At 42.4% G+C, this 13,841-nt stretch overlaps 1 protein-coding gene across 3 annotated transcripts in view; it reads right to left on the bottom strand.

Annotated features, from left to right (window-relative positions):
* Positions 1 to 13,841, bottom strand: part of TTC7A (tetratricopeptide repeat domain 7A) — a 240,412-nt gene that overhangs the window by 47,033 nt on the left and 179,538 nt on the right. For 2 of the 3 annotated variants that reach the window (XM_067565099.1, XM_067565101.1), the window contains one exon: positions 2,838 to 3,040. In XM_067565099.1, coding sequence (XP_067421200.1) covers positions 2,838 to 3,040 — 203 coding nt within the window. Of the gene's footprint in view, positions 1 to 2,837; positions 3,041 to 4,672; positions 4,788 to 13,841 lie in introns of those variants that run through there. The other variant, XM_067565100.1, reaches the window with a different exon arrangement.

The raw sequence follows: 13,841 nt of genomic DNA, 5'->3' as shown, positions 1-13,841 counted from the left end.
ATTTTTAGCAATTTTTTAGTTTTATGTAAATGATCAAAAATCAGGAGTTTTGGGGGTTTCTCCTTGTTCATCCTGTAACGTGTAATCTCTGTAATGTTCCCTAGTGTGCTTTTACATAGTACAGTTTCACACAGCATTAGGGAACCTTAATGCAACCAACAGGGTCTTTATGGACCAATTAAGACATAACACATTATTGCACTTTACAAATCACCCCGTAGTCTGCATCACTGCTCTGTGTAGAAAGCCCTTAGATAGAAATAACCATTTCTGGTGTTTATTGCATATACACAAATTTAATTTTTTTTCTATAAAAGTGTAATTTATCCAGTTCAAACCAAAAATCACAATCTCTAATTACAAGCAACTGAAAACAAGCTCTTATAATAGGAAGTACTGGGGAATCTTAATTGTAGGTGGTGCTATCAACCTGCTTATAATACAATACAATAATGAAAGCTATTGGTAGCTATAAACTGATTAATGTTTCTACATTTGTGATTTTTCTGCATTCATGACACTAACAGAAGAAAAACTGTCCTTTACTATGGTCTCCTTTCAGGTGCACAGACTGATCTAGTACAGCATTGACCATGTATTTCACATTGTGATCATTAACCAAGAGAGATTCTATTGTGCAGGACCTCCCCCTCCTTACCTCTCAATCTAGAACCCATAGGTTCACTGCAGCAACCTAAGAATATAGTTATCTGAAAAAGTCACATCACAACAGCATCAAGGATATAAACTTGGAGTGATAGGGTAGCTGCTTTATCATCTTCTCCCTATAAGCTATACTGTAGCTGTTTGTTTCCTAGTTGTGCAATTAGGGCTTTACACTGATTATTCATTATTACCATATCTCTTTTGTTGCCTGCAGCTCCCACTGTTCTTATTTCCCCAGTTATCTTTTCAGTTTGGTTTTGTCAGCTTGTGTGTTTGCTGCTTCTTCAGTTTTGTAGTCACCCACAGATTTGATCATAGTTGAATTGAAGTTCCGCACCAATGTGGACACAAGAACAAATGTATATAAACTGGCCATCAGAAAGCTTAGACTTCAAATTAGACAGAAGTTTCTAACCATCGGAAGAGTGACATGCAGGAACAGCCTTCCAGGGAAGCAGTGGGGGAGGGGAAGGGGCAAGAAACCTAGATGGCTTCAAGACTGAGCTTGATAAGTTTATGGAGGGGCTGGTATGATGGAACAGCCTAATTTGGCAATTAGCTGATCTTTTGACTACTAGAAGTAAATATGCCCAATGGCCTGTGATGGGATGTTAGATGGGGTGGCTTATGAGTTACTAGAAAGAATTCTTTCCGGGTGTCTGGCTGATGAGTCTTACCTACATGTTTAGGGTTTAGCTCAGCGGTTCTCAACCTTTTTTTCCCCGAGTACCACTTGGGCCCGGTACAGTCAGGTCAAGTACCACTTGACCCGACTGTACCCGACCCGAGTACCACTCGGGAAAAAAAAGGGAGGGGACTTGCGGCGGGGTTTCGCAGCAGCGGTGGGAGGGATTTGCGGCGGGGTTTCATGGCGGAAACAATACCCGCCGCCGAAACCCTTCCGCCGTTTCCCCATTTTCGGCGGCACGGTTTCGCACGGGCGGGTGGAAGGGCCCTTCCGGCGGCTGCGGATTCAGCGGCGCGCGTACCACCCAGCCTTCCGGTAAGTACCACCGGTGGTACGCGTACCACCAGTTGAGAACCGCTGGTTTAGCTGATTGCCATATTTGGGGTCAGGAAGGAATTTTCCCTCAGGGCAGATTGGCAGAGGCCCTAGGTTTTTTTGCCTTCCTCTGCAGCATGGGGCACAGGTCACTTGCTGGTGGCTTCACTGAACCTTGAAGTCTTTAAACCATTATTCGAGGACTTCAGTAACTCAGTCATAGGTTAGGGGTCTATTACAGGAGCGGGTGGGTGAGGTTCTGTGGCCTGCATTGTGCAGGTCAGACTAGATGATCATAATGGTCCCTTCTGACCTTATAGTCTATTAATCTATGCTACAGAAAGACAAAATAGCCAACAAAGAAAGACACAAAGCAGTCACATGGAGTACAGAGTAATTTTAAAAAAAAGAGGATCAGAAAATGCCAAAGAGGCCTGGGGAGTGCTACAATTAGCACAAAGCATCTCTGATTAAAGGCTGACAAATATTTCACCACTATTACGTGTGGCCCTGTGCTCCACCAGGAAGTTCTCTAAGGACCACGGTCTGAAAGCTACAGGCTGAGTACATACAGATTTTTGTTTCTGCGATGATGATGAAGAACAAAAATATCCCCTAGCTTGCAGCTCTCCAAAAAAATCAAAGGGTGACATTTACCCTTGTGCAAAGGTCTAAAATAGGGCCTATGCACCACTAAAATCCTATTCAAGGCTGTAAATGGGGAATTTTACCTTAAAGACCATAGATGGGTTCAGTTTTGGGTAGACACAAAAACCCACCAGAAGATTTATAAACATTTTACATGTATCTGCAAACATTCACTTCAAACCATATTTTCAAATGTAAGTGCACTGCTTAATAAAAATGCATGGCTGTTAGTGGGAAGCACATCGAAGATCATGATAAAGCAGTAAATACGCTTCCAAAACTATCAATGTCGCAACAATTAAAATATTTACTTCTGATACAAGTGCTAATTAGTTAAAGACGTTCAATCCAATCCTGAATTAGGAGGTTCAAACTACCCGAATGATTCTTGGAATAAAGTAACTCACCCTCTCCATTAGGGAGACAATGGCATCCACTGCTACCGTCAGACCCTTCCCCTCTTATTACAGCTAATCAGGAGCATAAATACCATAATGAAGCTGAGCCCCTGAAAACTCACCAGGCTGTGCATAATTTCCACGCCAGCTGGATTCACTGTGAGTGCCTCATCATACAATTGCTTAGCCTCCTCCAAACTGCCTTTCATCTCTGCAAGCCTCCCACGCATGTACAGCACAGTGTGAGATGTGGGGAAAAGGCTAGCTGCCTCCTGGATACAAAAGCCTGCTTCTTTGAGACGCCGCTGTTCCATGAAGAGTTCGGCTATAAAACAAAAACTACCATTAGTATAAATAATTCAGTAACCTTTATACTTGTAATAATTACACTTTCTCTTTTAAACAAATTAAATTAGAAGGGCTGGATCCTGCAAACGCTTCCTATTACAGTTAATGGTTTCTACTGTGAGTAGCTTCATTGAATAGGACTCCTTTTCGCAGTACGTACGATGCACACAGTAAAGTCTCAATTAAGGAAAGCGTCCCTGGCAAACTTTAAGCACATCCTTAAAGCGCTGTCCTGAAAAGGGGTGGACTTAAGTATGTACTTAAGTGTTTTCTGGATTGGAGCTAAACAGGTGCTCGATTTGGCCCTAAAAGAGCGGCATTAGTAGCTATTTAAGGCCATTTCCAAACAGATGGAATGAAGGCAGGATAAGAAGTCATGGTTGTTTGGTAGGAGGTTTGACAGTGTCAGAGTAATAGGATACATTTAACTGAGGGGAGGAAAAAAGTTTCTTATTTAAAGAGGAACTCCCACTTTGATTAATTTATCTCAATGAGTTTTCTGATTCTCTATAAAGGTCTATATTCTGTGTATTATAGAATACATGTCATATTTATTACTAATATTCAAAAACATATACCCATCATAAAGATAGAGATCTTAAATGAAAACACTAACTGAAAATGTGATTGCTCTGCTGTTTACTTTTCTCACCAAGAAGTCGTTACACTAATACTTTTTTGCAAAGAAAAAATGCAACAAGCATACTGATGCACTTTACTGACACTATCAATTTGTTTGTTAATATAAACACTGAACAAGATTTATTATGAACTAAACCCAATTCCGAATAGTCTTAAAAACCTCACAAAAGGCTTCACAACAGGACATTAAAATTTCGTTGGGCCACATACCCAAAACAGGAACTTCTGTTCATTCATGCCACCAGGGAAAAGCAACCTCCATTTTTTTGTTCTATCACCCGGTTATGTTACCTGTGTTAATGCAGAGGTGGTGGACTCATTTCTATATTCATTCCATAGTACAGTAAGCTGCCGCCTTGTAAAAGCTTGGTTCAACATTTTCAAACTCAGATGCTAGGCAACTGATTGCGTATTTCCACACTGATTTAAATGGCCAGATTTTCAGAAGCAATGAGTATCTTCAGCTCCAAGAGATGTCAATGAAGCTGTTGGGATTCAGCATGTCTGAAAATTAGGTGCTGAATCTTTAGACACCCTAGTCTGGAAATATTGGCCTTAACTTGTTGGATGACACAGGTGGTTCAAGAGATTGGTAATAGGATATGAAATTTTCTGCCTATAAGTGACCAGATCAAAAATACATCATAGGTTGATAGCAACCAAAAATCATTGCCATTTGAAGGCTGTTCCGTGGCTTATAAGATTGGGACCTCAGTCATTGCAACTGGCACTTTTATTAGCAGACTCAGAGTAGTCAAATAATGTAGGGACACAATTTCTGAACCCCATCTAATTCCTGAGGGTGGTCTTTCCAGGCCATGGGTGGGACACTATGGAGAAGCTTGCAAGTGGTTAGCCAGGCCTGGGGCTGTAATGTAGATAAATGATGCCATTCTCCAGGGTAGTCAATATGGCCTGTTTCATGAGCAAAACATTCCATTTTCAAAAGGAACTCACTTTTTAAAAGAGGCTCATAGGCTCTGAGAAGTTCTGTGTGTTATTTGCAGGAAAGAAATGGCATGCTTAATCAGAATAAAATCTCAGCATACATTCCCTTCAAGGCTCCAAGGGGATGCAGATATCTGCAGATAACAGAAAACCAGGTCATATATCTCATCAAGCTGAGGATGTGCTGAACCTTATTCAAAATGTCGTGGGCAGGCAGTATCTTATTTGCACTTCCCAAGGAAAACAATGTTTTCCTGCCAAGTGTTGTATGGCAGCTGATGTTCATATGGTAACAATGCCGACTTGGGTATGCAAAGTGACAACTCACAGCCTGAAGAAAAATACACCATTCGCTAACACAGAAGTAAAGTAGCAGCACAAGACCAGGGATAAAATCGGGGCCCCACTGAAGTCAATGGGAGTTTTGCCACTGATTTTAATGGGGTCAGGATTTCACCCTTTATTAAGAGTCAGCACATGCACTCGGCAAGGAATACGTTGCCAGCAGTGAAAAGTGCACTAACATCCTTTAGGTTTGCACAGAGGAAGAAGAGCACCCAGTACCTAGAAGGCCTTGATTCAACAAAGTATTTAAATATGCATTTAACTTTAAGCACCTGAACAGACCCACTGAAATAATCTGAAATCAGGCACATGCTTAAGTACTTTGCTCAATGGGGGCCTGAAGGAGGATAACAGGGGGAATATTGCATGTGCATATTACCATCTTAGTTGCTCTGCTACCAGCCAAAACACAATGCGCAACACAGTCCATATAAGGTAAGAATGAAGGTCAGGAGAGATGACTGTGAGATCACATACAGCCCCCAACAAAAATATGCTATCTGAAGTGTACTCGTTCTTCCTTTCAGCTGTGCCTGTGTGTCTGTAAATCCTCTGCGGTAATCACAATTATTAAAAGGAAGTGCAAACAACATGGAATCTAAGTAAGATCTACACATTGCATTTTACAGTTTGGTAATGGAACATATTAAACTTCAGTCCATTTCTTTGCAGGCTCAATAGTCAACAAAAGATGATATAATGGTGTCGGAGGCTTAATTTGCATGAAGAAAGAACGACATTGGACAACACCCAACACTGTACTTCGTTCTTTTTTAACAGATCAGCTGAGAATAAGGACCTTCCTGACAGAAGCACAAGGAAAGGGCTTTTGGGTTGGAGAAGAAAGTAAGGAAAGGAAATACCCAGCCAACTAAAAGATACCAAGGAACATATTTTAGGCTTACACGTTTCCTAGAAATTTATTTTACACTTCTATTAGTCATTCATTCCATTTATAATCAAAGCTGAAGAACAAGGAGTCATTTAATTTAGATGGATAATGCTCCCATCCTTTCGCCATTATACTAAATATTACCCTAGCATGCCATCTTAGAGCTGTCCAACATGTAGGATCCCATAGCATGCTTCCTTGCATCACCTAATCTTGCTGTAAATTGACTGGTTACCTTGTTGGTACACTGGCAACCCCCTAATAGGCAGTTATATTTGGAAAAGTTGCCATACCAGGTACATGGCCCAAAGCAGTGCAGGAGGTTGCTCCTCAAATGGAGTGAACAGAATAAGATGGGAGCTGAGATCTGCATTTCCTTACTTGTGAAAGGTTCTCAGTTTCAATGAAGTCATGCAAGAGCATTAAACTGCTGAACTGAGGAATGACTCTCCCTTCTGTGCTATTTGCAGCCTAGGATTCCAAACAGGCTGTATTTGCCTGCATGGACGCAGCATATATTTGACAGCACAACTAGCAGTTTGACACCTCCAACGTCAATCATCCTCAGACAGGCCCAGCTAGAACAATGTACTTGTGCTATACTGAACTGAGCTAAATGAGCAGGGGTTCTCAGAGAGTTTCACAGCATGACTACTCGAAAGAAAGATCATCTCAACCACTGCCTCTTCTACCAACCTCCCGGGGCAACAGCAGCAACTGCTACCATGGACAGTTATTAGGAAGAATTCAGGCATTTTTAACTTACTTTAAATAAGTAAGTGCTGTGTCTGTGAGTGGGGTGAGGGAGCAAACAATCCCACACTGCCTCCTTTCCCTCTGCTTTTGAAGCCTGGCCCAGCACTCACTGAAGTCAGTGGGAACACTCCAGGTTACTTCAATGGATGCAGAATTGGGCACTGAATCTCTTCCTCCCATCCGCTCTATTCCTTTCTCTCCTTTGTTCCCCTGCATGGTGCCCAGCCACCTATCCCTCTTTTCCCCTACTCCTGGGGACACTCCTTTCCCACTAGCGGCTCCAGATATCTCTGGCAACATCCTGTAATGTAAGAGTCTGAATGCTGGGTTTGGTGTGTGCGGGTGGTTCGCATAGCCTTTCCTATGCAGCAGTAGCCCCCAGTTGCCTGGCTCCACTCCATGTTCCCAGCCATTTCTGCTGGCATCCAGTCTTATTTACAATGAAGAATCAGCAGTAGTTGGAACAAAAGGAAAGGTGCCAACGTCATATCACCTAGCAGCAGCAAATGCTCGGTAGACCACACTTTGAGAACTTCTGCCTTAGACTTTCTAGCTGTTATTTTTGTTCTTTGAGACCATAGGTTATCTTTAGACAGCATGCTGTTTAATAGTCCCCCTCAAAAGTAACAACAGTATAATAGCCATTTCTACACCAAAGTGCCCCTAAGAGGAGTATAGTTTAGTGCTGGTCCTTAAACTACGACTTTATTCTGGGGCGTGTGTGTGTGTTTCAAAGTGATATGAAGAATAATTCTCCCCATCACCATCCTTTCCACAGAGGGAGGAACATCGGGAATTCTATCCAAAAGAACGAAAGGTACTTTAAGTGACTTTCTCTAACGTGACCAACCCAGAGCAAAATCTCAATCTTTCTGAAGTGTGAATGTAACTCACTGGTACCTGAGATGCAACGTTTATCTCTGACAAGCAGACTGTGTTGCACCATTCTATTCTGTCTGGCAGCTGGATCTGAAACACTGACCTAAGCATCATCTGAATAAACAATGCCACCGCAAACTCCGGTGCTTCATAATGCAACAAATACCTCATAGTAAAATCACCATGGGGGGAGAGAAGCCTTATTCCCTTAATACACAATATGGTGCTTGGTCACAGGCTTCATGGGGCCCAAAGGGTGACTCAGCAACTTTGTTTGCAAAAGTTGCATAATAATGTTAGGAGAATGGCACACAATTACTACCGGTCACTTTCCATACCAATGATTCCCAATGTGGAGTCCCTGTGGAGACACGCCATGGGCTACGGGGCAGAGGAGGTTGAGGGGGGCGGGTCCGTCCCATAAGCCCGGGCTGGAATGTGCCAGAACAGTGTTCCGGCACTTTTGCTGCATAGAGGGTGCCATTTTGTTCTAAAAATGGTGTCTTTGGCACAGCATGAGCTTGCATGCTCCATGCATGAAAGGTCATGTTGGCAGGGGCGTTCCCACGCTGGCAGGCGCATTCTGGGAGTACCGCAAATGAAAGGGGCCTGGGATTGTAAGTCAGAGATGCCAAAGGGGTCCTTGGGGGAAAATGTTTGGGAACCACTATTCTATACTATGGATCATTCCAAACAAAGTGCTGCAAAACGCACCAAAGAGCCATATTAAACTTAGGGGCAAATCCCTTAAGTGAGCACATAAGGACGGTAATTTTGGCCCATGCACCACAGGTTGTACTGGGAACCTCCAAAGCCAAAAGCATCAGTCGCTACAGCTGCAGCTAAAAATCCAGGCTCTGTAGCTGGGGGCTGTAACCCACACAAGCTTGGTGGATCGGTGCACCGTACACCACACACTGACCAGAATTTACACACATAAGACCCAAAAAGCAGCAGAGATGCCAAAGTCCTGCTGGTGTAGAGACAGTCAAGGACAGTCTGCATGGAGAGGCCACGTGCAACTTGCCCACATTGGAGCACTGCTCCATGGCAGGAGGGAGGATGGTCGACGGCCATGTCTACACATTTTGCAGATGTTTTGATGAAAACCCCCAAGCAGGGGCAGCTCAGTGGTCCAAGTCCACTACTAAGACCAGGGATATCCAATTACTTTTAAACAATGATTATTTTTTAATCATAACACAATTAACCGGTGGAACTCACTGCTACAAGACATCATTAAGGCTAAGAGCTTAAAATTATTCTAAGATCAGACATTTATATGGTTAAGAATATCCACAGTTGCATTAGACAGGGTGAAAATGTATATAGAATATAAACTGTCATGATGTAGAGCATAAGCCAAATGCTAACTGATGGCAGTCAAGAAGAAAGTTCTCCTCCGGGCAGGGTTTTTTTTATTATGAAGACTTTTTGCATCTTCCCCTGAAGCATCTGGTACTGGCTGCTGTCAAAGACAGGACACTGGACTAGCTGTACCACTGATGTGATCCTGTATGACAATTCCCGTGGCCCTATGATCATGAGTATTTTCCATATCTGGCATGTGAAAATATCCTACTTTTTTCATAAATATTTTTTGTGTGCACCTTATTCCCATCTAACGCTCTGATCCTGAGAGATGTTGACAAACTGGGAGTTGCAGATGGTCCATGCCTCTCAGGATATGGCCCTAACTCTGGAACTCTCATTAGCCATCATTTGCCAGGCTCCAAGCTATTAGTGTACCTTTCACTGCTGGACCCTACAGATTGTTTAGTTTTATGTAATTTTTAATGGTTTTTTACCTTATTTTTTACGTGCTGGGTTTTGGAAAAAGTATAGGAACAGAGGATTTGCCACTTCCTATTAAATAACTAGTCCACAAAGTCCAGTATGCTGCTTTTGGCAGTGACCAATATCTGATGGCTCAGAGGAAGGTGCAGAACTGACTAGGGGGTGAAGGAGGGCCCTTTTGGTTTCTCTGGGCTGTTCACAAGAGATGTTGGATGGAGGCAGTGACAGGACAGAGATCCTCCCCATGGTTCAGAGATGTTTGCATTTGGTGATTTCTCTCAGGCTCCTCTCTAAACAGAAGCTTGGCCTATGTTGGAGGAGCCTGGAGCAGGGTCTGCGAAACTGGAAGACCTAGTGATACCCATGCTGATTTCTTTCTTTCACCAGTAACATTCCACAGGGGACATAGCCACCTCACATTATTGCTCCTTCCATCCAGATTCAACATGAAATGCAACCTCCCTCCCCCCCGTTAAACGTTCCAGACTAGAAGAATAAATACTGCGGGGCAGCCTTCCTTACAGTAAATCTTTGTTCAGCTGAATACTTGCTTTGTAGTAAATGCTCTGATGTGAAGCATCAGTCCTCCTCCCGCTGGCTCCAGCTTCTTATATTTATCTAGTTTATGTGACTGGAAAGAACACCCAGCAAACCAGTAGCATTTAAAAAGAATTCATGTGACGAAGGGGCAATTCTAAAATTTCAAAGCTCTTTTTTAAACAAAAATATTTAAACTGTTTCAGCAGCTGCTATCTCACTGAAGGATAATATCTGATCCTCATGATCTCATCAAAGCTGGTAAAGAAATCTTACAAACCTGAAATAACTTTAGTAACAGAGCAATGTTTGAGGGGGCTTAGGGAGACTGCAGACTAAGGAGGGAAAAAAGCATATACAACACCAGCGCAAACAGCACTAATGTAAGTACTGCTGGGTGAGCTGAATGGCCTTACACAAGAATATTTGGAGAGGAATAGGCTATGCCCCTGCCTGTCCCCTCCACTGTTCTACTCCCTGCTGTAGTATCTGTGATGCGGCTGCATGGATCCCGGCCAGTCAGGACTAAGGATTTCAACCTTTAGCCCCAAAACATTTTCTTGTGGAACAAAGCCCAACTCCTCTAATGTAGCTCCTGTTTCCCAGGAATTGGCCCATAATAAATCAAATAAATAAACTAAAAGCGTTTTGTGAAGGGGAAAAAAAGCTTCTACTGTAGATAACTCCAGGGAACAGATGTTTTCCATTAGCTCACTGTGCCATGCTGCATTGGCTCTCTTCACATTTACGGCATATTCACTGCAATATTTGTAAAGGGTACATTTCTGATAGGTTTACTGAAATAGAAAGTGGCTCTCCCATACCCACCACAGACTGATGGGTGTGGAATAATTATCAATCATTTCTTTTTAAGTGTATCTCTGAACAAAAATCAGCTCGAGATCTACCTACTAGATTGTGTTTAGCAGGCATTTAGCCAATCTCACATCAAATTACAAGAGCTACTTTGCTGTGAACGGCCATATTTGGTAAAGTTCTCGGATAGGCAAGAAGTAATTTGTCAGATTAAGAGTGCTAGTAATGGCAAAGTGGACACCGTAGTCAAAAGAAAAGCTTAAAATAATTGATACAGGTGGAAGTAACAGAGCTCTGCTTATTAAGACTGGTTTGCAGTATTCAAAAGCTAGTACGCAGATGATACATACAGTTGCGAGTAGCCAGCATCAAAACCATGAAGTTCAGAGTAGAAATAGCTCTACAGAACAAAGATATTTGAAAGTTTAAAAACACTGCTTTTCCATGATAATATGTTGCACTCTGACACAAAAGCCGTCTTGCTGAAAGGATGCAATAAAACTCAGGTGAGGTTCAAACCTAAATCTGAACTTAAAGTTTTTTTAATTACTCCCTTTGCAAAAAAACATACTTTATGTTTTCAAAAAAAAGATGAAAAAGAGCACTGACTGACAAGATATTAACAGGGAAACGCTGGGGAGAACATTCCCTAGGTCAAATTTCTTGCTGCGAAGGATTAGCATCATTATAAACATTAACTTCTCACATCCCTCTTTCAGAATACACATTTATTACAACCCGCAGTGACTGGCAAATAGCATACTGTTCTTGTGGTATTCATAATTGGGGTTCTGAACAGTAAAAATACTACATACCATTTGCAAATCACATCAGAGGGATTACCTACAGCTGCCTCTGGTGTGGGGGTGAGGCAGTATTTTTAAGTTATTATTAATTTATTTTGTTTTGCAGTAGTGACCTGAGGCCACTCAGATCAGAATTGATCCTCAATGTATTATCTGCCAGCCGTACAAACATAAAATAAAAGACCATCTGAAACACAGTGTTTGTGCCCCTCCCCCAAGAAGGGGATGTAATGTTTAATCAACTCTCTCAAAAGGGAAAGAAAAGCTTTGCCACACCCCAAAGCCTGAGTGCAAGCTGCCAATCCTGGAAGGAGGAACAGACAGTTGGAATGTGTTGAAGGAGACTTTGAAAGGGGCAGCATGGACCCTGGTTCTCAAGGAGATGTCCACTCATTTAAACACATGCTTACACCATGTTCCTGAATACAAATGTTCTGCTGAACTGAGGCGCTGCTTCCAGGATCTGCAGCAAACAGCATTTAGACTTATTAATACAAATACCCTGACAGGACTGTTGACACCTTTAAGAAAAGCCATTACTCCAAAAGAACTAGGGCTTGTTATTAAAAGCCCAGAATCAAACAAACCCAAGCTGCCTAAAGGCATGGGTGCTCAGCTTATTGTGTGCTGGGACCTTGTGGCAATAGGCTGTACATTCAAAATTCCCAAGAGACTTAATCGTTTATGGTAACAATTTTATTCTATTCGGGTTCCTGTACTACACCCATTGTATGGTATTATGTACCTTCCACGCTGCATAAAGCAACATGACTGACCTCTGTCGAGGGTGATTCCCTCTCCTCCATTCCTTTCCCTAAGAGGGAAAACTGTCTTTTTTGTTACCATACATATAATCTGAGGGCTATTTTGTTCGATGTCTTTATGTGCTTGTTAGAGAAGACAAAGTTGAAAAACTGCTCCATGCACTTAAGAGCAGAAGGTGGTGAGGTTTGGGTTGGTTCGTAGTTCCTGCAGGAGTTTGTTCCACAGTCTTGGACTAAAGCCCAGGAAAGTTGAGTTTACCTTAGTGGTAGACTGCTCCATTGTGCCTGAGAAGTTGAGGATGGTTTGCATCATGGACTATGAAGTGGTCTTTAGGATCTATCTGCCCCATACTTGTTTGCTTTGATTAATGACACTGAAGTCTTTGCCCCATATTAGTATGTGCTTTAGTAAACAACTCCTTTACTTCATAATGAACTTGCCTTTCCTTCGTGGGAGTTTTCAGAAATGATATATGCTGTGAGTACGGAGTATTATAATTACTACTAATAGCTGAACTGATTTGATGCTGGTGCGTTGTGTTCATTCTCGGATTAGAAAAGTCACAGATGGAAAGATTTAAGTCCCTCCCTTCACATGTGCAGGATAGTGTCCTCAACACGGGGCGTGAAAGGTAGTAGCTGTTTATATACTTACTCTGGCCTTGATCCTCAGCTGCAGCCAAGGAGTGTGTAAGTGTTGTGCACTGGGCTGGTTCCTCTGAGACAACTTTTATGCCAACTGCCAACAGTCTCAAGGGACCAGGGATTGCTGGAGCACAAGGGAGCCTTGGCCATGCCTCCTAACCCAACTGTAGGTAGAGTGTGTCATAGGAGTCATTCGTCCATATGTTTCCTATTTAACAACCTCACTCTGCTGGGGTTGTTCTGTTGTGGTTGTATATGTTGGCTTTAGGATCTCTTTAGCTGCTGGAGGACCACAAGGAGAGCTTCACACAGTCAAGGACCAGAGCCTGTTTTATCTCTCTCTCACATATACACACAGACTTCTAACTTGATCAATCAGTCCCATTAGTTTTCATGCCTGGAGATATGAAACAGCATAATGGCTCTAATGGAACACAGAGCTGTTGCCTGGTGCTCTGAATGCAAGCGTTGGGACGTGCTGAGCTGCATCCTGTCGGTGTCTGGAACAGAGGAGTGCTTTGCTACAAGCTTATTTTAATGAGGAGTGGGGAAACAGTGCTTAGTTCATCCACTGATCTATGAAGCCTCTCTCAAAGAAATTAAAATATTAACAACAACAAAACAAGAATATTTCTAGCACTTGTATAGCACTTTTAATCCACAAATATGAAAGCCTTTCATAAGGTTGGCTAAGCAGCCTCCTCCTTTCAGAGATAGGAAAACTGAGCCACAGAGAAGTTAGGTCACTCATCCAAGGTCATATGGAGACTCACTGGCAAAGAGGGGAATAAGATGACCCAGATTTCCTGATACCCAGTCTGATAATGCCCTATTCCATTGAATATAACATGCCATCTTTTTTATCTTTGCAGGGAGTGGGTGTGAAGAAGGGAGGGATCAAAAATATTTGGCTGCAAGAAGCCTGAAATGCAACTAGTTTGACTTTTGATC

The sequence above is a fragment of the Emydura macquarii genome, unplaced genomic scaffold (genome assembly GCF_026122565.2).
Source record: "Emydura macquarii macquarii isolate MOO-44397 ecotype Brisbane River unplaced genomic scaffold, CSIRO-AGI_Emac_v2 contig_2676, whole genome shotgun sequence".
NCBI lineage: Eukaryota > Metazoa > Chordata > Testudines > Chelidae > Emydura > Emydura macquarii.
The sequence above is the reverse complement of the archived record's forward strand: the minus strand, read 5'-3'. Positions and strand labels throughout refer to the sequence as shown.